This window comes from Eptesicus fuscus, chromosome 10 (genome assembly GCF_027574615.1).
Source record: "Eptesicus fuscus isolate TK198812 chromosome 10, DD_ASM_mEF_20220401, whole genome shotgun sequence".
In the NCBI taxonomy this organism is placed as follows: Eukaryota; Metazoa; Chordata; class Mammalia; order Chiroptera; family Vespertilionidae; genus Eptesicus; species Eptesicus fuscus.
The window spans coordinates 32,361,216-32,388,149 of record NC_072482.1 but is presented as its reverse complement, the minus strand read 5'-3'; the positions used below and the strand labels follow the sequence as shown (position 1 = coordinate 32,388,149).

Here is a 26,934-nt window from a genome sequence, read left to right as displayed (position 1 = left end):
CTAAACAAAAGTAAAATAGACACATTACATACTGAATATGTATAATCACATGAAAAACTAAACATAAATATTATTTTTAATTTAGGTACTAAAATATGGTTAAGACCAGTGTTTTTTTAAGATAATTTGGTGAATGTAATATTGATTGTATTAAAATGAGCAAAAAATAGTGCCTTTCTAGGGAAAAAAAGGTTCATTGTTCTTAATAACACTTCATTTAGTTGTTTAACTGTTTAGCGCACTACCAGCATTTAATATGTTATTTATAACTAGAGGCCCGGTGCACAAAATTCGTGCATGGGGGTAATCCCTCAGGCCAGCCTGCACCTTCTCCAATCTGGGATCCCTCTCACCATCCAGGACTGCTGGCTCCCAACTGCTCGCCTGCCTGCCTTCCTGATTGCCCCTAACCGCTTCTGCCTGCCAGCCTGATCACCCCCTAACCACTCCCCTGCCAGCCTGATTGATGCCTAACTGCTCCCCAGCCAGCGTGTTTGCCCCTAACTGCCCTCCCCTGCAGGCCTGGTCACCCCCAACTGCTCTCCTCTGCAGGCCTGGGTCCCACCCAACTGCCCTTACCTGCAGGCCCCGTCACCCCCAACTTCCCTCCTCTGCCGGCTTGATTGCCCCCAACTGCCCTCCCTTGCAGGCCTGGTCCCTCCCAACTACCCTCCCCTGCTGGCCTGATTGCCCACAACTGCCCTCCCCTGCTGGCCATCTTGTGTCCACATGGGGGCAGCCATATTGTGTGTTGGAGTGATGGTCAATCTGCATATTACTCTTTTATTAGATAGGACAGAGGCCTGGTGCATGGGTGGGGGCCAGCTGGTTTGCCCTGAAGGGTATCCAGGATCAGGGTGGGGGGTTCCCTTGGGGTGTGGGGCAGCCTGGGTGAAGGGCCTGTGGTGGTTTGCAGGCTGGCCATGCCCCCTGGCGACCCAAGCAGAGGCCCTAGTATCTGGAATTTATTTACCTTCTACAATTGAAACTTTGTAGCCTGGAGTGGAGCCAAGTCCCCTGCTCGCTCCGTGGCCAGCAGCCATTTCTTTTGGGGTTTGTGTTCTTCTATAACTGAAACTTTGTAGCCTGGAGCAGAGGCCTAGGCCAGCCAGGGCTGCAGAAGCTTTGCTTCCTCCATTGCCGGGGGAAATCCAAGCCTCCCGCTCTTTCCAACTCCATGGCTGCCGCCATTTCTGTTTGGATTTGTTTACCTTCTATAATTGAAACTTTGTAGCCTTGAGTGGAGACTTAAGCCTGCAACAGCACGCGGAAAGCTTGGCTTCCTTTGTTACCAGGTAAACCCAAGCCTCCCTCCTGCTCTCTGTGGCTGTAGCCATCTTGGTTGGGTTTATTTGCATATTTGCTTCTGATTGGCTGGTGGGTGTGGCTTGTTGGTGTAGCAGAGTTAGGGTCAATTTGCATATTACTCTTTTATTAGGTAGGATGATTTCATTAATGGAATATTTGCATAGAAATGTAAATCTAGAAATTCTGCATATGTGAAGAGCTTACAAATAGAACTATCAATCATTTTATTTACTGGGGATATGCATTAACCCTTTGCACTCGCTTGCTTTTTTCTCGATTCCTTTATTCTAATGCTAACCGTGTTGAGTCACACTCGACATCCGAGTGCAAAAGGTTAATGTTAAATTTTTTAGAAATTAGAAAAACTATTTCTACTACTATAGGCATTTTATAGTAAGCAAATATTTAGGTAGAAAGTAGTACAAAATTATTTGCTTCCACTGAAAATACTGTGATATTGTACCTGATTTCTCTCAGACATAAGAAAATCAATTCTTCCCCCAGACAGTCCAAGTCCAAGTTCAATATAAGTTTTTACTAATCGCAGATCTGCACTGTTACCTAGAAAATAAAAAAAATTCCATCTAAAGGAGATAAAGTAAAAGGCATGACTGACTGTGCCAGTTATAAACAGATAGTGCACTGTAAAACAGAGTCCTCAATTTTTATTTCAAAGCTGACTTCCATTAGCCAGACAATGTCTTTCAACGGTTTTGTCTCTTAAGTTTTGGTCACATTGATGCTTTCACTTTCTAACCTAATTGTGTCTTTAACTGTGAGCACTCACTTGGGTGACTGACTACTGGTTATAGTAGCTGTGACTGAAGTACTCCATACTATCACTACTCTAGATGATCATTTAACAAACTTTGAATTTATTTTAGATGTAGATTTAATTTGTTGACTTTCCTTTCATGGTACTGGCATAGACGGATGAAAATAAATCCATATAAATAATCTAGGATGGTTTATCTTAATTACTAACTTAAAAGATATCTAGAAATAGAAAATATTAATACATAAATATAAAAATCATTATTATCTTTAAAAATTAGTTTAGTGGCTTATTTAGGAATGAACATGTCATTATCAATTGTTGAATCTTTACCCTTCCTATATATATCTTTTAGGTATTCCATGCACTGACAGAGATAACTGTTTTATTCTGAACTTTAAAAAGAACACCTCTAGTGTTTCATTACTAAGTATATGTTTCCCACTGGCTGGAAATATGTTTAACCCTTTGCACTTCCTTGTTTTTTTCTCGATTCCTTTATTCTAATGCTAACCGTGTCGAGTCACACTCGACATCCGAGTGCAAAAGGTTAATCACATTAATAAAGGCTAGTGCTATTTAAGGCTTCAAGTTTGGTGCTTAGTTGTAATAACTGGGAATACTGAATTTTATCAAGAGTTTCTTACTTGATTTTTTGATATATTAATAAATTTCTTTATATTTACTTGTTTTTGCATTCTGGGAATTAAATCCTATTTGCTAGAGGGTTTTTTTGACATTCAAAAAATTAATTGCCCTAGCTGGTTTGGCTCAGTGAATAGAGCGTTGACCTGTGGACTGAAGGGTCCCGGGTTCAATTCCAGTCAAGGGTACATGCCTGGGTTGCGGGCTTGATCCCCAGTAGGAGGCGCACAGGAGGCAGCTGATCAATGATTCTGTCTCATCATTGATGTTTCTATCTCTCTCTCCCTCTCCCTTTCTCTCTGAAATCAATAAAAATATATTAAAAAATAAATTAAAAATTATTTTTCTGCAATACTGCTATGGTTTTATTAAGCATATTAATGTCATATTGATCCAGCTTTTTTGGGTATGGGGTGTGATACCTTTTTTAGACTTGATAACAAGTTTAGATTAATGTTAAGAAACAAAATAAACTATGTTCCATCTTTTTTTTTTCTTTTTCTATTATTCTGCAACAATTTATATAACACAGGGAAAATATTTTCTTGAATACCAAAGATTCTACTGGAATTAGCCTTGGGAGCTAATTCGTGAAAATTTTATTATTGGGGTGGAAGAGGTTAGTACTGGAGGTATTTTATTTCTGGAGAACGAGTTCTTTTTTTAAAGAATTTACTATCTCAATCCTCTTCAGTATTTTTATAATCCATAAAATCTTTTGTCAATTTGTTCTTATGAAATAACATTATAGCAATACCCTACTAGTCTAGAGATATTTGGCATCTTTTAATATAATTTCTAATAAAGAAAAAAAGTCTGTTGAATAATCAAAATAGCCATCATAAAACCATGGCATTAAAGCTAGGTATTTAGAATTTAAATTAATCCCTAATTAATTAGTGAATCTTTAATTTTTTAAACAATATATTTTTATTGATTTCAGAGAGGAAGAAAGAGGGCGAGAAACACAGAAACATCAATGATGAGAGAGAACCATCGATTGGCTGCCTCCTGACGCCCCACACTGGGGATGAAGCCTGCAACCCAGGCATAAGCCTGGACCAGGAATCGATACATGACCCTCCTGGTTCATAGGTTAACGCTCAACCACTGAGCCATGTGGCTGGGCTGAATCTTTAATTTTAAGGTGTTGACTTTTCTAGTCCTGAGGTACCCATGAGGTTTAAAGCATCAAGCTAAAAGGGACCTAGGAAGATGATCAAAGGGAGACAAAATGATTGCTATGAGGTAACAACTGAAAAAAAAATTAAAAAAAACCCCAACTAACACAAACAGTATCTCTGTACAGTGATGCTGTACAGAGAAAAATCAAGTTAAAATAAATAAAATGTTGGCACATGGATGTTAGTTCCATGTAAAATTTACTTAAAAGGAAATCTAATATTATACTTAGCACAATTAAACATATTCTTATTTTAGAATATATTTAAAATTCAATTAATTTAAGCAATTTAAAAATCCTTTTTGCAGTTCAAAGAGTAAATAGAATAGAATGAGATCTATTAGGGAAATAAAACATAATTGAGTTGCTATGGGTTACATCAGTAGACGCTTCATACCATCTAAACCATGCACGCAGACAATGAGATGTACTCCATCTTCAGAACCATCCTCTTCTTCCATGCTAAAGTAAGGGACTGAGGATGCCAGCAGAGGAGCATCACTGTACATAAACCCAGGGAGTTTAAGTTGCTTCAATTCTTCTTTTGCCTGAAGGAAGCTGAAGCAAATATATTCAGTTTTAGAACCAAAAAGATAATCTGTTGAATTTATGGAATTGCAGAGAAGAGGAAGCCCAGAAATTGATTTTAAAATAATCAAATATGTGGGATCACCTAAATGATTTAGAAATCAGAGAGTAATTTTCTTTACTATTTTTAGTATATATTCTATTCAAATACAACTACTATTTTAAATCTGAAATTAAATTTAAGATAGTCTTTTAAACTTGAAATTAACAAAGAAAATAGGAGGAGTGGAGTTAATGCTTTCTACAAAATTTTATATTTTATGCATAGAAAAGCTGGAAGAAGTATTGGAAAGATGACAATCTGATGCTCTTCCTGTAATCAAATCTTGTCCTCTTTACTCCTTTTTTTACTTTTAATTTTTTGTTACTCCTCACCTGAGGATATTTTCCCATTGATTTTTAGAGAGAATGGAAGGGAGGGGGAGAGACAGAGAGAGAAACATGGACTGGTTGCCTCCAGCACACACCCCGACCGCACCCTGACTGGGGCCAGGGATTGAGCATGGGATCAAGTCTGCAACTGAGGTACCCTGACTAGGGCCAGGGATCAAGCCTGGGATGGAGCCTGCAACCCAAGGTATGTGCCCTCGCCAGAATCAAACCCACAAGCCTTCCGTCCTGGGCAGAAGAGTTATCCACTGAGCCAAACTGGCTAGGGTTTCTTTAATCTTACATAAATGGAAGGGAAGGAGCTGTTGTATAAAGTGTAACAGTAAGAATGGTAGTTATAGTATTAAGTAGATTAACATATCAATCAGAAGGAGCAGAACCAAGAGGGGGATGTGACTAAATATAATTGGCGACATATACTCATTTGGAATGAGTGACTACTCAACTTGGATGCTTCAAACATCAAAAATTATTTTAACATTATATCATTTAGACTGATAAAAATAAACTCAAAGAAGCTGAACAGAGTAGGATACACTAGGTGAAGACCTATAGACCATGTTTTTCATTAATTACTCAGGAACAGCTGAGGTACCCAGATGGTGATAATAACCTTCAGTTTTCTAGCATACTATAATTCTCTAATAGGCTGTTATCACCTATCTGGTTTCACTAGCTTTAGGAATTATGGATTTTAATTATGTGTATAATCATATTAATTTGGGAATTAAAAAAAAAATCTACGATAGGCATGCCCAGACCTTTCACTTGAGGGATTATATCTCCATCTGGAGAAAGGCAGTAGAATATTTTGAAAGCCAGTGCCAGGCTAGTAAACCTATATCATCCTCAAATTTTTCTGGATTTTTTTACTGGTCCATGAAATCTCAATTCTGGAAACCCTAACTTAGCTGAGGCAATCTGGGTCTGATAGGTTTAGGAAGTCTCTACTAACCTCTTATTCATTAACTAATATTGTCCTTATTTGCTAGATGCACATATAAAACCAACTTTTGTCTGGGAGTTAATGGGGCAAAATAAGGTAGCAATGAAAAAAGAGTTTTAACTGCAATTATTCCATACTTCTAACAAAAAAAACCAATGAAAAATTTATATCAGGAATGTCTAGCCTATAAAACAGGACAATCATATGGGGAATTATAGGTCTGTCAAGTTGTATGAGTTCATTACTCCATTTTAGATAGCTAATCAAAGCAACACTTTTGTTTTGTATTACAGAAACCAGAGAATATGAAATATTACCAGAGAAATACATATATTTATAATAGTAATATAAAACATAAAGATATATGTTTCACTCGCTCTATTTATTAGGACATGTTATTGTGCTCCATTACTTACGCTTGTATTTGAGGTTTTGGTGAATTTTCAAACCAGGAAACTGATGAAGTGAAGTTGAAAGAAGCGCTGCTTGGCTGCTTTGTAATGGCATCAAATTTACTTTTAGAAGGATGCTTAACACTACAAGGAGACTCTCTCGGTGCAGACGGGAAGGACAAACAACCAGAAGTACAGACAGCAGGCATATTTATACCATCCCTCAGAAATTCACTGTTTATGTTTTCAGATTTTATAAGTCTTTCTTCTTCTAGTGCATCGCTCTTTGTATAGTGAGCATTTACAGTTCCATCCAAAGCTGAATAATCTGTTTCTTCATAATACCCATTTTGAACCATCTGTTGATCCTGCTCTTCCTCCTCATCCTTTTTACCCTGTTCCTGCTGAAGATTACTAATTCCTTTTTCAGGAGTTTCCTTCTGAGGGCTAACTGAATTGTTGTAGCTAATAGCACATGTGTCAGAAATATCTGTACTGCTTTGACAGCCAAAATAATTTTCCACTAGCCCTTGCTTTACCATATCAGGACTAGCTGAAAATGGGTCACTTGTACCCAGATGAGTTTCACTTATAACTGTAGGAGCTTCTGAATTTATTTGTTTGAGATCTAATACATCACTATTTTTTCTTTTCACAGTTCTATCTTCACTAACTTCTATAGGAGTAGAAATGGAACCTGAAACAACACAAGGGGAGCCTAAACAAACCGGTTTTGAATTTAATGTAACTGCTGTTTCTGCAGGGTTATTAGATTTATCAGGACTCTGGGAGTCTTTACACCTAGTGTCCAAATTATGTTTGGAGTTGCAACTACTTTTTACAACACTGGAAGTATCTTCATCTGAAAAAACAACTTGTAAAGGGTCTTTAGTGCTTGAATTTAAGAAATTTATTGCTATAGTTTCATTGTCCAAATGCCCTGAAAATATGACACTCTGCTGTTGTAAAACAATACTTGAGTTTTTACTAGCATCACATTTTGGCAAATCAATTGTTTCCAGGTTTAAAACAGTTTTGCTATCACTTAAATGGCATTCGGGCACAACAGATTTCTTAGAATTTTCATCAGGTGACAGTTCATCATCAGAAGGTAGAGAGTTTATGGATGTCAAAGATGACTGTATTTCACTTAAAGCACTTGTACTCTCAGTACAATGACTTCCTAATGAAAATTTTATATTATAATCAGGTTTCATCAAAAGCTGAGGAAATAATCTTTCATTATTGTAAGGACCTTGCCCTTGCACAATTTCGAACACTACATCAGGGTTAGGATGTGTTGCAAAAGAACTTGGTTCACTTTCAACACCTGAATCTGAAAATCTAGATGAGGCATATGTGGCATTAATATCTGGTAACTTAATTGTATCTCCACTTACTACAACATGATATTCTTTTGTAGAAGAAGCAGGCTGATTACTTCTTAACTTAGCTAATGATTCTCCAACAGAACAGCACTTAACTTCCTGCAAAGATTCCTTTTCAAGTGTTATGTCTATAGATTTAGATTTACCATTAGATTCTAAAGACTCAAAGTTGGGTCGCTGTAAATTATCCACAAGTATTTCATCTTGTTGAAGCTCTGTACAGGGACCTATTTTAACAGTTTTTTTCTCTGCACTGAAAGGATCTTTATTATTGGGATTTACTTCAATTGTTCTAACTCCTGAAGATGGAATTGCTTGATGATCATGGCAATCGTCTGATAAACTTCTTGTTGCCACATTGAGTTCCACTTGTGTAATTTCACTATCGTCCTGGGAGATATCAAGTTTACCTGAAATGGACAAATTTGCACAAAGATTTAGGCTGCCAGAGTTCAAAGGATCAAACAGGTCTGGTTGCATATTTTCAGTATCTGAAGACTTTTTTTCAGTTCTATTTGTTGGCAAATAGCTAGCTTCCTTTTGACTTGTCTGTCTGATGTAGGTCTTTAGGTCAAAATTATATCCACATACTGTGGGATCCAGACCTTCCTTCTGACTATGTGAAGGGTTGCCTTCAAAGCATGTAAAGAGATCACTTGATGCTGTACTTTTCAAACATTTGTAGCCTACCAAAACCACAGAATCCTTAGAGTTCTGTTTTATTAATTTTTTGGTATTTTCAGGTTTCATTGTTTTCATGAGTTTAGTGACCTTAACCTTGGATTTATTTGATTCTTCATTCTTTCCTTTCAGAGATTTTGGTAGCTGCTTTTCACCTTCTGTATAGCAAAAATTGGAGGCACCAGCAGATCTGACTTTCACCTCTGGGCTAGAAAGTCCAGCTATAGATCTTTCTTCAGTCTCATATTTATCCATTCTAGTGGACTCTGATCTCTGAAGATTCTGAATTCCCATCCAGGGTGCATCTAAGTCTTTTATCCAAAGAAAAAAAGATTCAGATTTAAAACAAGGTCTGAGAACTCATATGATTAAGACTATTTTTTCTGACTATAACTTCCTAATATCCTCAAAAATAAGTAAAACTGGAAGGGAAAAGAAATGGACCCACATTAGGGAATGGTTTTATGTATATTAGGAAGAATATACTGAAAACGGACACAACAGCTTATATATTTTAGTTAGATTATACTTACCTTCAATAACTGAATCTAAATACCTATCTTCAAAGATTATAGGTAATGAATTGAGATCTCCATCTAATTCACTACATTCAATAGGTAGGGGTGGAAGAGAACTGCAGAAGGAAGTATTTTTGATAGCGGTGCACATCTGTAGATGACTCTGAGCACTGAAAAATATTTCTTAAGTCAGACTGTAATTTTAAAAAATTACACCTAATTCCACTTTACAGACTCTATACCCATTCCCCTTCCCCTCACTATTCCTATGCTCCTTCTCAAAATGTAACCTCATTATGAAAGAGCTCCTTGTTTAGAAAAAAACTGGTAAGATGAAAATTAGTTTGTTGACAATAAATTATTAGCTTATAAAATTATGGTTTATTAAAAACTTATTTAATTTCCATTATAGTCTTTTGTACTTTATAATGTTATTTCAGTGACTTATCTATGCTTGATGTCTGAACTTTCTAATTGCTGAGAATAGAATAAAGGAGAAAACTCAAATGCCTACTAATGACTTGATGGTAGGAAAAAAATGTATTCCATTTCTATTGCTATACTTAACTCATATTGCTTAATAAACCCAATCACTTAGCCTCAACAATTAACATAGTGCCCTTCTTATTTTATCTATACCCATACTCACTACCTTTCCCCACACTCTATTACTATTAATAGTTATTTTTTAGGTAAATTCACATCTATTGAAATATACAAATCTTAGCTATCTGACAAATGTATACATAACACAGATTATTTTCATCTACCCAGAGAGTATCCTCATGTTTTTCCAGTCATAATCCCAGCTCAAGTCAACAAGACAACCACTGTTCTGACTTTTTCACCTTAGTTTTCCATGTTCCAGAACTTCATATAAATAGAATATTATATCTGCTCTTTTATGTCCCACTTCTTTCAGTGCAATTTCCTCAAAATATTCTTTAAAGCCAAATAAAGGCAATTGAAATATACTCCGTAACAGACACAACAGAACGTAGTGCCAGTCAGACTACTTATGAAAATCTGTAATATGTAATAATGAATGTCAGAGATTCTGACCTGTGGAAATAAAGATGCAACAGGATGGCCAAATACAAGGCTGGAGCCAGAGCTGTATGGGACTACCAAGGTTATAGTAGATCTGATTCGGGGGGGGGGGGGGGGCAGAGATAAAGTGTAACATACTTCTTTATATAGGTACTTCATAAAATTAAACCCAATTTGGTTAAACAGGATCTATCTGAACACCAAATACTTCTCTTTCTTCATTTTAAATATTGTATATTTTGTCACTAAATTCTAAAATAGTTATCTAATGTAAAAGGAAATAAATCATTTTGGATTTATGCTACTCACTGAAGTTCCTGGTATGCAATGACAGCTTCTCTTGGATGTTCAAAGCAAAAGAATGCCTCAGAAAATCTGCGTACCTGAAAAATTCCAAAAGGAAATATGAATAACATTGCACAAATCAATCAGGCATGGGATGGTAGGGAAAGAAACGCCTTCTTTAGGTCTCCCATAACCACCCCTGTGAGAATCAATCTCCCTCCTCAGTGTTGCCAAAACACTGTATTTTGATACTGTGTGAAACAAAAGAAATAATAGAATGTAGAATGAGAAATTTAGGTTTGCATTATAGATTTGTTTTATTTGCTACTACATCTGTTTGTCTGTTTGTCTTATAAGCTATTTTAATTGCCATTATTGTCCCACAAGTAGTGCCCAGCACATGGGAAAAATGATAGAATCACATAGAATTTTCATTATGCCACATGTCAGGCATCCAAGTATGTGCCAGCTGAACTGATCACTGACTTACTGGAAGTGTGACTTTGGGCATTTCACCTGAGCCTTGGAAGACTCGTTTTCAAATTCTGTTTAATACTTGTTTTCTGTAAAAGATTATTTTGAAAAAATAAATAAGATTAAAAACAAACTATATGATAGCAGTTTTTAATCTGGAAAGTGTATGTAAATATAAACTATTATAATTGTCATTATAAGTAATCACCACATTTTTCCTTAAAATAATTGCATATGTGGAGCTCTAGCTGGTTTGGCTCAGTGGACAGAGCGTCAGCCTGTGGATTGAAGGGTCCAGTTTCGATTCTGGTCAAGGGCACATGCCCGGGTTGCGGGCTCGATCCCCAGTAGGGGGTGTGCAGGAGGCAGCAGATCAATGATTCATCATTGATGTTTCTATCTCTCTCCCCCTCTCTTCCTCTCTGAAATCAATAAAAATATATTTAAAAAAATAATTGCATATGTGCATTATCTCCTCTCTAATGTGTAATGTTCCTTAGAGTAGGAACTATATTTTGACTAGAGGCCCAGTGCACGAATTCGTGCACGGGTGGGGTCTCTCAGGGTGGCCTGCGAGGATCGGGCTGAAACCCGCAGTCCAATGCTGCCTGCAGCTCTTCCCTGCCGCTCCCGCTCATCCCGGCCCCACTGCGCCTGCTGTGGGCTCATGCTCAATCAGTCCCAATTGGGAGAGACTCAGGCCGCTGCAGCAGCGCTCGCCAGCCATGAGCCCTGCATCTGGCACCCTCCCGAAGGAAGTGGCCTGTGGGATTGGGCCAAAACAGGCTCTCTGACATCCCCCAAAGGGTCCTGGATTTCGAGAGGGCACAGGCCAGGCCGAGGGACCCCATCGGTGCACAATCAGGGCTGGGGAGGGACCACAGGAGGGCTCCAGGGCGTGTCCGGCCCATCTTGCTCAGTCCCAATGGGCCAGACCCCAGTAGCAAGCTAACCTACAGGTTGGAGCATCTGTCCCCTGGTGGTCAGTGCACATCATAGCGACTGGTCGACTGTCTGCCCCCTGGTCTTCAGTGCACGTCATAGCGAGTGGCTGAGTGGCCTTAGCATATCATTAGCACATTACGCTTTGATTGGTTGAACAGTTGACCGGTCACCAGACAACTGAACACTGAGCATATTAGGCTTTTATTATATAGGATGATTGTTGTTATCCCCCAAAATATATACCTTGGTATGTTACAGAAGCAAGTACTTGGGTAAATATTGGTTGAATCTTCCATTATATTTGTATTTTGATCCTTACATTTTTAATTATGCAAGAAAAGGCTCTGTCAGCTATTGGAGCAATATAAAGCAACAGTAAGGAAATGGAAAAATGTTTTGCTTGGCAGGTACATGAAGGAGAAATGATTTTATATCTTGAAATTATTACATCTAAGTTTCTTTTCTAAAGGGAAACATAGTAATTTAGGGTTCTTTGGTGTTAAACATATATTGAATTGGTGATATATTTTACTTGTTATCAAGATATGGCCAGCTGAATTTCTGACTTATTAAACTTGTTTTCCTAATCTGATGAGATTGGGTCTTCAGAGGAACAAGACAGTGAGAGAGGTGGGGAGAGGAAGGTATGAGGAATCTATGAGGACGCAACTTGTGCCTTTACTTTCAAATGGCCAATTGCCTCTTTATCCTAACACTAAAGATGAGGAGAAATATCTGTCTGCTTGTCTATCTATTAGAGATGTTTCCCCTGAGAGCTATATATAAAATATGAAGAAATGCAGCCTGAAGTCATCTGGATTCCTGTAGATGCAGCTGGGCCTGCAAAACTGGCTTTTCCTTCTCTACCTTCTCTGATTCCTAAAATAACTATCATTTCTTGATAGCATTCTACCTACCAGGCTCTGGGCTAAAAAGGCACATTATTGTCTTTCTTTCTTCCTTCCTTTTTTTTGGATAATCCTCACCCAAAGATATTTTTTCCACTAATTTTTAGAGAGTAGAAGGGAGGGAAGGAGGTAGAGAGAGAAACACACACACACACACAGAAAGAGACTAGGTGCCGGGGATGGAACCTGCAACTGGAATTGAACCCATGACACTCTGGTGCACAGGTTGGTGCTCTAACCATTGAGAAACCCAGCCATGGCTCCATTCTTTCATTTAAATCATATAGAAACCCAATGAGTGAGGAAATGGGCACAAAGAGATTAAGTACCTGGCTAAGATAATGTACCCAGCAAGTGATAAAATGGGATTCAAGTAAAAATTTGAGAAATTCTAAATCTTGTGCTCCAAATCGTTTACTTCGTCCTTTCTATATAAGACTCCATTACCAGAAAGTCTTTTCTCTCCTTTATGCAACCATACAAAATTTTCTTTCTAAATTTTCTCCTGTTAATATTTTCATGCTGTGGCAATGTGTAATGAAAAAGCCTATTAACTGTATTGTGTAGGCATAACTAAGGTATGACTGCCACTTGATGGGACAAAAGACATACATAGAAACAATGTTAAAATTATAAATTCAAACTTAGGATATCAGTAATATATTTTACTAGGGGCCCAGTGCACGAATTCATGCACCTTGAAAGGAACTGTGGGCTGTGAGGCTGCAATAGGCACAGGGGTGGGTCTTGGCCTATCCTCCGTGCCCCAGCCTGGCCCCTCCCACCACGGCCTCACCCTCAGCCCCGTCCCGTCTGCTGGCAGCCCTGCTCCTGCCGCTGCCGCTCCCACGCACTGATGGCGACAGCCCCACTCACACTTGCTGCTGCCCTGATTGCCCCTCAGGAGCAGGGGGGTGTGGAGAAGCCCTCAGGGGCGGTGGGGTCCGGCAGCCACCCTTGCACCCACTGACGGCGCCAAGTGATCAGGACCAGTGCTGGGCGCTGGCAGTGGGTGTGAGCGGCAGCTCCAGCGCCGTCAGCGGGTGCAAATGGTGGCTCGTGCTGGCAGCGGATGCGAGTGAGGCCGGCACCAGCAGTAGGTGTGAGCACCGGGTGGGACCGTGGCATGTAGGAGCAAAGAATTTTCAGTAACCACCAGAGGCTTGCCCCAATGAGACTGACTGGTGCCCCGCCTTGGTTTGGCACCCCCGCTCACCTGCTCCACCATCCCACCGCCCACCATGTTCCGCGCGTGCCCCCTGGTGGTCAGTGCATGTCATAGTGACCGGTTGTTCGTATGTTCTGTGGTTAGGTCTATTTGCATATTAGGGTTTTATATATATAGATAGGAAAGGAGCAAAGAGCAGGCCAGACATTATAGGCATATCATTTGGGCAGCTTCACCGAAAGCTGTAATTTCACACTCCTGAGAGAACCACCAGCCCATTCTGTGCAGGTCACTGGGGGAAGGAGTCCAACAAAGGAGAGATAGATGCATGCCCAGTGAAGTTGGGGTGACATAGGGAAGGTACTTCCCTGTCAGTCAAACCTGGGGACAGAGATCATTGACCAGAGTGGTGGAGCCAATACAAGCCCATGAATATTTGGGAATACATAACCTAGACAAAGGAATTCTCTCTTGGTTCTCTTGTTCACCATGGTTCCACCATTGCAGACCCCACATACAATGGACTAATGGACTACAACTGGGAATTATGTTAGCCTGATTCTGGATTGGACTATGCCCTAACATGGAGCATTTGAAACCTCTAGACACTGGCTTTGATTCTAGTCCCTTTGAAGCTACAACTATACTCCTTCCTTGGTGGGATGAAGGAAATGGGACCTTAGAAACTCAGGGGTGTAATTCCACAGAAATAAAGCTTCTATAATATTTCATCCTCCCATGTGTATCTCAGGAAATTCTTTTTCTTGGGGTAACCCAAGGAGCCCACTCCCATTAGCAACAGATAGGGACAAGGACCTCTCCACATAGATAACAGAACTGCTAGGCTATAAGGCAGTTCCATTTTTAATTTTCTGAGGTAACTCCATAACTGCTTTCCACAGTGGCTGCATCAATCTGCATTCCCACCAACAGTGCACAAGGATTCCCTTTTCTCTACATCTTCGCCAACACTTGCTGTCTATATACTTATTAATGATAGCCATTCTGACAAGTATGAGGTGACATCTCATTGTGGATTCAATTTGCATTTCTCTGGTGATTAGTGCCATTGAGTATCTTTTCATATATCTATTGGCAATCTGTATGTCCTCTTTGAAGAAATGTCTATTCAGGTCCTTTGCCATTTTTAAATTGGGTTATTTTCTTGCTGTTGAGTTGTAGAATTCTTTATAAATTTTAGAAATTAACCCCTTATCAGATTTATCATTGGTGAATATGTTCTCCATCCAGTGGATTATCTTTTCATTTTGTTAATGGTTTCCTTTGCTCTGCAAAAGCTTTTCAGTTTGATATAGTCCCATTTGTTTATTTTTTGGTGTTTTCCTTGCCTAAGGAGATATATTGGAAAAAACATTGCTATGTGAAATGTCTGAGATTTTACTGCCTATGTTTTCTTTTAGGATTTTTATGATTTCACGACTTACATTTTAAGTCTTTAATCCATTTTAAGTTTTTTCTTGTGTATGGTATAAAAATGTGTTCTAGTTTCATTTTTTCTTTTGCATGTAGCTGTCCAATTTTTCCCAACACCATTTATTGAATAGACTGTCCTTACCCCACTGTATATTCCTGTCTTCCTTGTCGATATTAATTGACTACAAAGGCATGGATTTATTTCTGGGCTATTTTGTTCCATTGATCTATGCCTGTTTTTATGCCAGCACCATGTTGTTTTTATTATTATGGCCTTGTAGTATAGTTTGATATCAGGTAGTGTGACACCTCCAACTTTGTTCTTCTTTCTCAAGATTGCTGGGGCTATTTGAGGTCTTTTGTGATTCCATATAAATTTTTAAAACATTTGTTCTAGTTCTGTGAGATATGCCATTGTTATTTTAATAGGAATGGTGTTGAATCTATAGATTGCCTTAAATAGTATGGACATTTTAATTATGTTAATTCTTCCTATCATGGAACACGGTATATGCTTCCACTTATTTGTATCTTCCTAAATTTCTTTTTTTAGTATCCTATAATTTTCCAAGTATAATTTATTCATTGGTACATTACTTTTTTTTTTTTTTCAATTGTAAATGAGACTGTTTTCTTAGTTTTTCTTTCTGATAGTTCATTATTGGTCTACAAAAAGGCCATCAATTTCTGAATATTAATTTTGTATCCTGCTAATTTATTGAGTTCATTTATCAGTTCTAGTAGCTTTTTCGTCAAGTGTTTAGGGTTTTCTATATACATCATGTCATCCGCAAATAATGAGTTTTACTTCCACCTTTCCAATCTGGATGCCTTTTATTTCTTCTTCTTGTCTCATTGCTTGTCTGGATAAAACTTCTAGCATTATGTTGAATAAGAGTGGTTAATGTGGTCATCCCTGTCTTATTCTTGATCTTAAGGGAAACGCTTTTAGATTTTGTCCATTGTCTGTGGGTTTATCAGATAAGGCCTTTATTATGTTGACATATGTTCCATCTATTACAACTTTGCTGAGAGTTTTTATCATAAATGGGTCCTGGATTTTATCAAATGCCTTTTCTGCATCTATTGATATGATCATGTGATTTTTATCTTTCATTTTGTTTATATGATACATCATGTTTACTGATTTACAAATATTGTACTAACCTTGCATCCCTAGAATAAATCCCACTTGATCATAGTGCATGATCTTTTTAATCCTGTTTGCAAATATTTTGTTGAGGATTTTAGCAGCAAGATAATTTTTCAAGTGGGAATTAAATCTCAACTTACATAAGTATATGTTCCAATACTGATTAAAGACACCAAAACTTATTCCCTTTAATTTATTTCACCAGTTAATTTGTTAAACAGAAGAAGCAGATATTAGATTTTATGCCTGGTTTTCAAAATGGTCCCAATAATAATTCAAGAAGCTTGCATTGGAGTTTATAAACTTTAGATCTCTTGAATGCAAAGTTTTTGTGGTAAGCCTCTGAGGACTATGAATTTTTAAATATCAAATATATACTGATATCAGACATGAGAATCTACTATAACATAAATACATTAAGTAAATTTAGATTTAAAAAATATTTTCTTCCCCTTGCTATGTGGATTTTCCCCAAACATTTAATAAATTAATGATTTCAAGAAAACTGGAGTCATGTGAGGACATAGTGAGAAGACAAAAATCTATGAACCAGGAAGTCGGCTCTCGTCAGACATGAAATCTGCCAGTACTGGGAACTTCCCAGCCTCCAGAATGGTGAGAAATAAATATTTGTTGTTAAAGCTATTAAGTCTATGGTATTTTTGTTATAGCAGCCTGAGCAGACTAAGACAGAGAGATGGATATGGCTGATACCTTCCTTCTACCCTTTTCTCTCTTGAAAGTTGATGTCTAGAGTCCAGGCAACTATTTTTAATTTTAAATTGATTTCAGAAAAAGAGGAAAAGAGAGGGAAACACCAAAAGAGATAGAAACATCGATTGTTGTGTCCTGTATGCACCCTGACCAGAGATCGAACCTGCAACCTTGGTTATGTGCCCTGATTGGGAATTGAACCCATGGTCTTTTGGTGTATGACAGGATGCTCCAACTGAGCCACACCAGCCAGGGCCAGGCAAGTATTTTTTAACTTTGAATTATGCAGAAAGAGTATTGGCCTAGACTTTAATGACAATACTCCTTATCTCCAAAATTTTTGTGTGAAAAAAAAATCCTTATTTGAGTCACTATTGGTTAAGTGTTCTATAATGTGCAGCCCAAATAGTAGATAACTACTAGAGATAGTATAATACTATATATAAAGCAATAATTTAAAAGTACAAATCATGAATTAAATGTTTTCCTGCCTACATAATTTCAATAGATTTTTTTTCAACAGATATTTGCAAGAGTTGATGCCCTATAAGAACAAATATAAAGTGCCACTAGATTTTACTTGAAGACTTAACTATGAAGACCCTACTTACATGATAATAGGTGATAATAATTTTCAATGAGTTATCTGAGGACAAATACTAAAAGGATTCACAGAGTTAAAATACAATCCCAAGAAATACTGTATTCTTGCTATTGTTAGATGGAGAATGAAACAAAATTTGATTGTGTTTTTTTAAACTGATTTCAAGTTTTAAAAGCTCTTCATCCCAAGATTATACTAAACATTTGCCTGGGTTTTTTTAAAAAAATATTTTTTTATTGATTTCAGAGAGGAAGGAAAGGGGAGAGAGAGAAAGAGAGAGAGAGAGAAACATCAATGATAAGAGAAAATCATTGATTGGCTGTCTCTTGTATGCCCCCTACTGGGGATTGACCCCCAAACCCGGGCAGGTATCCTTGACTGGAATCGAACCTGGGACCCTTCAGTCCGTAGGCCGATGCTCTATTTGCTGAGCCAAACCGGCTAGGGCTGGAATTTTTCACTTTTATAGTTTTATTGTGTATTTTTGTTAACCATTTTAATCTGGCCAGAATTAATTTTTAATTGTAGTGTGATGGTGTGAGAGAGAGATCAAACTTCATTATTTCAAAACAGTGTCCCCAACTATATATTGGGTTATTTATCCTCTCTTCATTTATTTGTGCTGCCACCATTCATCACTCAATGGTCATGTACATGTGTATATGCATACAGGATTGGGCAAAAATAGGTTTACAGTTATGAATATGGAAAACAAAGCTTATCTTGCACTATTATTTACTAGAGGCCTGGTGCACGAATTCATGCACCAGTGGGTTCCCTTGGCCTGGCCTGTGGGATCGGGCTGAAACCAGCTCTCTGACATCCCTCAAGGGGTCCCGGATTGCAAGAAGGCACAGAGCAGGCCAAGGGACCCCACCGGTGCACGATCGGGGCCAGGGAGGAACACGGGAGGTTGGCCAGGCAGGGAGGGACTGTGGGAGGGCTTCAGAGCATGTCCGGCCCATCTTGCTCAAGTCTCGATCGGCTGAACCCCAGCAGCAAGCTAACCTACCAGTCGGAGCGTCTGCCTCCTGGTAGTCAGTGCACATCATAGTGACTGGTCGACCGGTCGACTGTTTACTCCCTGGTGGTCAGTGCATGTCATAGTGAGCAGTTGAGTGGCCTTAGCATATCATTAGCATATTACGCTTTGATTGGCTGAATGGCAGACCAGATGACTGGACACTTAGCGTATTAGGCTTTTATTATATAGGGTTAATTGTATTATTTTCCATATGAATAACTGTAAACCTACTTTTATCCCACCCTGTATGTCTTTTGCCAAATTTGGAATGTTTTCAGTCATTACTTCTTTGGATATTTTTTCAGCTCCTCATTCTTCCTCTGAGGATACAGTAGTATTTGTCTCACAAGTCCATGAGGCTCTGTTTTTTCTTTTTTTTCCTCCCTCAGTCTTTTTTCTCTCTGCTGTCCAGATTAAGTAAAATCTATTGGTCAGAATTCAACTTTCTGATTCTATCCTCTGTCATTTCTACTCTGCTATTGAGCCCATCCAGTAAATTCTTATTTCAGTTATTATATTTTTAGTTTTATAGTTTACAATTTTTAAAAAGAAATTGGTGTCTTTTTAAAAAAATATTTTTTAATTGAAGAAGGGAGAAGGAGGGAGATAGAAATATCAATGACGAGAGAGAATCATGAATTGGCTGCCTCCTGCAACCCTTATTGGGGATTAAACTCGAAACTCGCCCCCCCCCCCAAAAAAAAAGAAAGAAAGAAAACTGTATTAGTTTTACACAATGATTTCCCTCAATTAAAGTTATATCATTTAAAAATTTTAACAAAAATAAATAAATAAAAACCCTGTTGAATATATTTGTCTTAATTTACAAGACTCTTTTCCTAGGAAAAAATGAGTTCAAGACTTTTCTTTCTGTCTGCATGTCCTATGTCTCAAAGGACACTATGAATTCCTGTTCTTGGGTTCCTAGGTCAATTTGTATCATACATTTTTCTATTTTATTTACATCTAGGTGATTGTTCTTACTAAGAGGTGTTGTTGTAACTAAGTTAGGTCATGTGCTCAACTGTTTTGTTCTATTATTACCTTTAGAAATTAGACAATAACAAAATAAATGTCTCTTTTCTGATTTACCAACATATGAAGTAAAAATCAGGCTTTTCACTCATAAGAAATTTCTGAAGATAAATGTTAATAGTTATTAAAATGCTCTAATACCACTTTTCTTTAACTTACCCTCAAAGTATGGTTCTCTTGTGCTAATAATAGCCTTAGTTCTTCATGTAGTGTTATAACTTCCAGAAATTGTCCCCATAAAGCCATTAGAAGTGAGCAAAGTTGTGCAAGATTCATATTTATATGTTCTGCCAGTTCATCAGGGTTTTCTATTTTCTGAAACGACAAGAAAAAAAACCCTTAGCTGCTCTCTGAGACTTACTATAACACATCTAAAAATAATACATTATTGAGAATATTAATAAAAAGGCACATTTTTAGTTTTAAAAAGAAATATGTGTGTGTGTATGTGTAGAAAGAAAACTGACCTATGTTTTTTTTTCCTATTTGATAATTACTATAGCAATTTTCAACAACTTAACAAATATTTTAATATTTGAGGTATCTTATAACTGCAATAATGTCAAATCCAGTACAAAATTATAAATCAGGATTCTATAGAGCATGATCAACTTCAAATACTAAAAACTTGGAATTTTAAATACAATGTACAAATCATACTGAAAGTTATAAAATTTTTGAGAGTTAAAATCTTAAAATTGTTTTCCCCCTCCAATCAGCGAATGTAAAGAACTTAAAAAGATCTGTAACTTCTCATAAAGGACTTTCTAAAGTACTGCTTTTGCATCACTCCTATGTTTCTTACGTTTCATTTTGCTGATAATTCTTTTACAGAGTTGTTAAACACTTCTTTCTCTTTATAATATTCATCTACTGTTTATTGAGCACATTTTAAATGTTAGGGCCTAACATTCTACAGATACAAAGATTAGTATGAGAAGCTCACAGTCTAGTGAGGAAAAAGGGGTGGGTAAACAATTATGCTATTATGAGTGTTCTAATAGTGGTATTAAATTATTCCATTTATTTAAATATTCACCTAAACTGATGATAAAAGTTAAGAGTTCTAGGTTATACTATGGAACTAGATTATACAGAATCTTATAAGAAGCATTTGGTTTTCTTGAATGATAAAATAAGGATTTCTGAATAAAGAATAAAAAAACCCCCAAAAAAACACTATACACCAAGAATGACTGCTTCTCTTTTGGACAAGCTTTTTTATTATGAGGACAGGTTTTTCTTTATTTCACCAAGACAGTTGCCAGTTTTCGGGAAGATAATTTCTTACTGCAAAAATTTTGTATTCAATTACTAGTAATACTAGGACACCTACTCTAAATATATAGATAGATGCTGATTTCATTTTCCTATCCTAAAGAAGGCAGAAGTAGTATATCGAGTTTGAAGTTGAAAGTCACTCCCATGGTACCATCTGTATACCACGGACAGCTAAATTTATATCTCTGAATCACATCTCTTTTGACCTATTACCTACTGGATGACTGTACTTGGACATGAAAATAGAGTTGCTCAAGTTCAATTTGTGCCAAATTATACTAATTATATCTCCCCTCGCCCTTTCTAAAAACAAAACCAAAAGACAAATAAACCTCCCAAACCCTGCAAATGTTGCTTATCACATATCATACTCTTAATTTCAGTTTATTTTTACTTTTCTTTTTTAAGTAAAAGTTTGCAATTCAGCAGACTTTTCTTCATCAACCCAAACCAAGCTTCCACTTATCTACCTTAATTCAGAGAACACATAAGACAAAAATTCAGCAAAATTAGTAATAAGGAAAGAGATAGTCTTTTATTCTCTTTTGGGACTTTGGTTCTTACACAGTAGTCAGTCAATAAATATTTACTGAATGAATAGGGAACTACAGGTTTCAGATAAGGAAAAAGCTCCCAAAATTTATGGATAAACTCAGAAAATGTTGACTAATTCCAGAATTCTGAAATGAGAGCTAAGAGAGTAAACAAATGGTAAATACTGATTCAGCAACACATAATAAATCTTCAGATGTGGTTTTCCCCCAGGGAATGATTTATAAATGTTCATTGATTTGAGAGAGAGAGAGAGAGAGAGAGAGAGAGAGAGAGAGAGAGAGAGAGACAGAGAAACATTGATGTGAGAAACATCAATCAGTAGCCTTCCATACCCGACTAGGGATTGAACCTGCAACCTGCCCTGACTGGGAATCAAACTTGCAACCTTTTTGGTCCAACAAACTGAGACACCTGGCCAGGGCGAAGCTGAAAATTTTTAACGACTCTCTTAAGAACACACAAAAGATGAGAATATACTGCAAAGTAAGCTGAAACTTGCAGTATTGTTCTAAAAATAAACAAAGTTTAGAAAAAGAAGACTTAGATAAGCATTTGACAGTAATTAAATAGCACTGTGTAAGGCAAGCAACACTGTACTTAATATAATCTACAAACAAGTAGAATAATTCTTCTGGCCTTACCATAGTCTGAATGAATAAAGTACACACCTTCCCTCCCCACACCCCGTGTGCCCCCCACCCCCTTTTTCCCCTTTTCTGAAAGGAGGGCTATCTACATACCTTGTAATTATTAATTTTATTTCTCTGGGATCATGGCACCACAGTTCTGAGAGAGGACTTTAGTATGTTCATTATTGGGAAAGGAACCCTTAAAGTATAAATAAGTTACACTTCTTCTGGTTTATATAAATCTTTATAACAAGTCTTAAAATGTAAATAATAAAATACTTTTATGTTAAAAACAAAATTAGAATTAAGTTTGAGAAGATCTTTTATATTTATTAATGTAGGAATAATAAGATATTACATTTGTGTTTTTTAAAATAGCACTTATTATCTTATCTTACATGGAATATACACTATTTAAAAACATGCAATGAGTTCGTTTGATTACAAAGATTTTTTAATGCCATTTTCACTGAATATCACAATATGAACATTTTCCTATATCATCAAACATTTGTTGAAAGTACCATTTTTAAAGTTGTGCAAAAATTTGACATACTGAAATAAAACAAATTTTCATTTCTGAATATCATTTTATAAAAACATGCAAGTTTAAGTGATGCTTTAAAAATTTGTCCAGAAGTTCTTTGAGTAAACTAATTGAAGAAAAAGCACACTTTTGATCAGTTGACTTTGCTATTTCACTTATATGCAGAATAACATACACTTTAAAGATAATTTTTAGCTTCACGCTCAAGTCAAATGTCTTTTGACTGTGCTTCTACCATGATCAACAATTTTATCTTTGCATTTTAGGAAAGATAATTAATTACTAAGTTTTCTTAGACACAATTTTTAGAACAGAAAACACAATCCACTCAAATGACTTGATCATATGAATTTAAAAAATCCAAGTACCTTAACTTCTTCACATAGTTCAGTAAGCCGAGCTTCTACATCCATATCCTCTGAAAGGATTAAAGAGCAATTAGAGAAAGTATTTCAATGTTTTACCTGAAAACTATTTTTGAAATTATATAAATTAAATTACCTTTTCAAAACCAGAAATATTTTGACTATCTTTAATGAATTACATTTCAACATAATGTATATTCATAAATACATTAATCATGTGGGTAATGTGATAATCATTAAATTCTATGCTCTATTAAATAGAGTGCTTCAGTTCCCATAAGAGGCTAACACAGTCAAGGAAATATTGCCTATATACCTAAAATAATATGCACTGCTGCATCACAGAAAAGACAAAACATATAATTAGGTTTTATTATATTTCACATATTATAAATTTCACTAAAGCTTAGTAGTCTGTCTTTTATTGCTTAAAGAGAGTTTAATTGATCCTTCTCACACAAAGGCAAGAATACTTTCTTTAAAATCCTGAATTCACTCATAAACTTACTATCTCATAAGGCATACTGAATGTCTACTACTTGATAAAAAGAATGATAAACATTTAATTTGATAAAATAAGCAGTTACAATTATATAATAAATGCAACCAAACTATGATGTGAACGACAGATGTTCTACTGGTAACTAAAACTAGTGGAACACACATGTAATTGACAAAATATATAAATAAAATTATATTTAGTTATTAAAATATACCAAGAAATAGGTCACAAATTTGGTCAACCCACTGATAACTAAAGAAATCTGGTAAGATTTCACAAATCATTTTATTGTCAGATAAATCAGCGGCTTCTACTATTAAGTTTTCCAAAATTAAAAAGAAATCAGCAGCAGACCCTGTATTAAAATCATAACTTTCATATGCCAATACCTGTTTTCACATTACTTATGATCTTTTCCTGTGATAGAAAAAGTTTTAGTAGTTATACATCCTATGAATTTTTTAAAAATGAGAAACTTTTTAAAGTTTGAATTTTGATACTTTTTAAAATCTTTACATAGAGGATCCAAATGCATAAACTGGTACATTTATATTATGGCTAGTGAAAGCTACTTCAATGTAACCAATATCTTAAAGAATGTTTAAAAGCAAAACTTAACCTCAAAATCTTTTGAGTTCAAATGATTTCAAAATCATTTAGGAGTGTTACCTGAGTTTAAAATTCTACTTTAATTACTTTTTCTTCTTAACATTATATGTGTGTGTGTGTGTATGTGTGTGTGTCTGTGTATATATATATGTACATACATACATACACACACACAATTTTATAGAAATGTATAAATGTGATTATCTTATATAAAATAATTTATTTTAGCTCCTCCTGCTAATCCTAGGTTAGTGCCTTGAACATACCCTTCCATATTTTTCAAACATACATACGTATACATATATAAGTTTTGGAGTTGCTGTTTTACAAAAATGAGATGCTGTTTTACACATTTTCAGCAATTTGCCTTTTTCTCTCAGCACTACTCCATGAAAATCTGGAGCCCTAAAGCATTTTCTAAAATGGATGCATAATATTCTTTGGTGTGAGTACCGCATAATTTCTTCTATACTCCATTCTGCCAGATGATGAACATTTATTTTCAGTGTTTTAACACTAAGAACAATATAACAATAAACATGCTTGTACATACATCTTTACATACTAGTACTCATTTCTGTTATATAGGTTAACAAAAGTGGGATTGTTAGGTCAAAGGGTAAAATCTATCTTATTTTCTAAATCCATCCATTCATTCATCTATTCTGTTATTCAACAGATACTTGTAACATAGCACAGAAAATGCCAATATAATGCTAGCATTTATGAATCAAAGGTATCTTAATAAAAGTATTATTTAATAAAAGTATTAATAAAATTATAATTTAATTCATTACACTTCAGTTTTAAATCAAGTCTTTTCCCACCCAACTAAAAACTGCGCCCTTCTTTATATAGGCCTTATTACATAAGTAGCATTCTGTAAAATTATTTAAAATGTAAACTGACAGGTTTATAATAGTTTAAATGAGAATTACATATATATATGTTTTCCAGTTCAACTACTTATTTTTTTTTTTAGATTTTTATTAAACTTATTGGGGGAGAAGTATATTTTTATTGCTAGAAAGAACACTAACACATTTCAACCAAAGTGTAATTATGCTAATGATATGCTAAGGCCGCTCAACCACTCGCTATGACGTGCACTGACCACCAGGGGTTAGACAGTCGACCAGTCAACCAGTCGCTATGATGTGCACTGACCACCAGGGGGCAGATGATCCAAATGGTAGGTTAGCTTGCTGTTGGGGTCCAGCCAATCAGGACTGAGCAAGATGGGCTGCACACGCCCTGGAGACCTCCCGTGGTCTCTCCCTGGCTGGCCAACCTCCTCTGTCTCTCCCCGGCCCTGATCATGCACCGGTGGGGTCCCTCGGCCTGGCCTGTATCCTCTTGCAATCCAGGACTGCTTGAGGGATGTCAGAGAGCTGGTTTCAGCCCAATCCCACAGGCCAGGCCGAAGGACTCCTCTGGTGCACAAATTCGTGCACTGGCCTCTGGTGAGAATATAAAATTGTATTCCAAAGTAGTGATCATAATAAATCTTCAACTTTGTTTTTTCTTCCTGATAAGAAAATCATCTTCTCTCTTAAGTTTTAGTGAAAACTGATGCAACTTAAGTATTTCTAAGCTAGTTCTCATCTGAGAAATGTTAAGAAAGATTTTTGCTCCTTAATTTCCTTTTGTTCATACTCCTAAAAACTAGGAAACATGGTGATTTTATTTTATTTTTTATTACTATAGCCTTTCATAACTTTTTAGAAATGTAATTGTGATGGTCTATCCAGCTCAAAGTAAAAACTTCCAATATACTTGTAAAAAAGGTAGTAAATTAAATTCTAGTCAATAACAATCATCTAAAATATATAGAGAAATATATCAATAAAGTAAGGAGATTAAAATATTTCCTTTACAACATGTAACATATCTAGATGGTGCTGACTGATACTACTTAGCTTTTTAAATTTAGAATAAAAAATAAATGCAAATTGATGCAAAAAGCAAAACCAGATAATGAAGATGTTTCTCTTATTTCTGTAATGTATGAAATTAACTTCAGTTTTTAAACCACATTTCATTATCATCAGTCGTACCTAAAGATTAATTGAAGGCAATATAATTAAACCAACAAATTCTGGCAATAAATATGGTTTCCAAAAAGAGCTGTTTGTGGGAATTCTAAAAGAATATGGAAAGAGCCAAAGAAATCTTTGCATTTACCATGTCCAGTTTTAAATAAAAACTTCAATATTACAAATTAAGAAATTAACCAAAGCTTATCTACAAATCAAATTCTAAAAGTTCTTAAATAATGGTGGTAGAAACATACTATATAAATACACATTTATAAAATTTGACACTAATTTAAAGCAAAATTTAGTACTAATTAAAAGGGATTATTTACTTAACCTATTTATAAACATACCTAGACAGGTGTCTTTCTGGGATCGTGGCTGTTTTCTTCTGAGAAGGCGCTCATAAAGGACCTGCATGTTGGCCTTGGCTAGTTATAAGGATTGCACACAGCACTAGTTACTATACTCCTTTTACAACAAAATTTATTAGAATTTCCAAAGTTGTTATTAATAGACTTAGCATTGATCTGATAATGCAGTTAGATTAGAATTCTGAAGCAGAATCTTTGAGTTAGTTAATTAGCTTATTAGAATTACAAATGATGTACATTCAAGTTTATATTACTTTGTTCTCTTTCCTATTTAAATGTATGGGCCACTCAACATTTCATAATCAATATTTTCATGTTTTAATTTCTTAGACTCAGAGTTTTAGAGATGGCAGTGATCTCAGAGATCAGCTAAGTCAAACCCGTGCTTTTACAAGTGTAGATATTGGAGCCCAGAACAACACTTGCCA

At 36.1% G+C, this 26,934-nt stretch overlaps 1 protein-coding gene across 5 annotated transcripts in view; it reads right to left on the bottom strand.

The window, feature by feature from the left end:
• The window catches only part of FAM135A (family with sequence similarity 135 member A), a 102,987-nt gene that overhangs the window by 26,689 nt on the left and 49,364 nt on the right, over positions 1–26,934 (bottom strand). For 3 of the 5 annotated variants that reach the window (XM_054722585.1, XM_054722587.1, XM_054722586.1), the window contains 8 exons: positions 26,486–26,563; positions 22,989–23,038; positions 19,768–19,923; positions 10,174–10,247; positions 8,830–8,984; positions 6,252–8,607; positions 4,309–4,469; positions 1,772–1,869 (listed from right to left, as the gene is read on the bottom strand). In XM_054722585.1, coding sequence (XP_054578560.1) covers positions 1,772–1,869; positions 4,309–4,469; positions 6,252–8,607; positions 8,830–8,984; positions 10,174–10,247; positions 19,768–19,923; positions 22,989–23,038; positions 26,486–26,563 — 3,128 coding nt within the window. The remainder of the gene's footprint in view (positions 1–1,771; positions 1,870–4,308; positions 4,470–6,251; positions 8,608–8,829; positions 8,985–10,173; positions 10,248–19,767; positions 19,924–22,988; positions 23,039–26,485; positions 26,564–26,934) is intronic. The other 2 variants (XM_054722588.1, XM_054722589.1) reach the window with 2 other exon arrangements.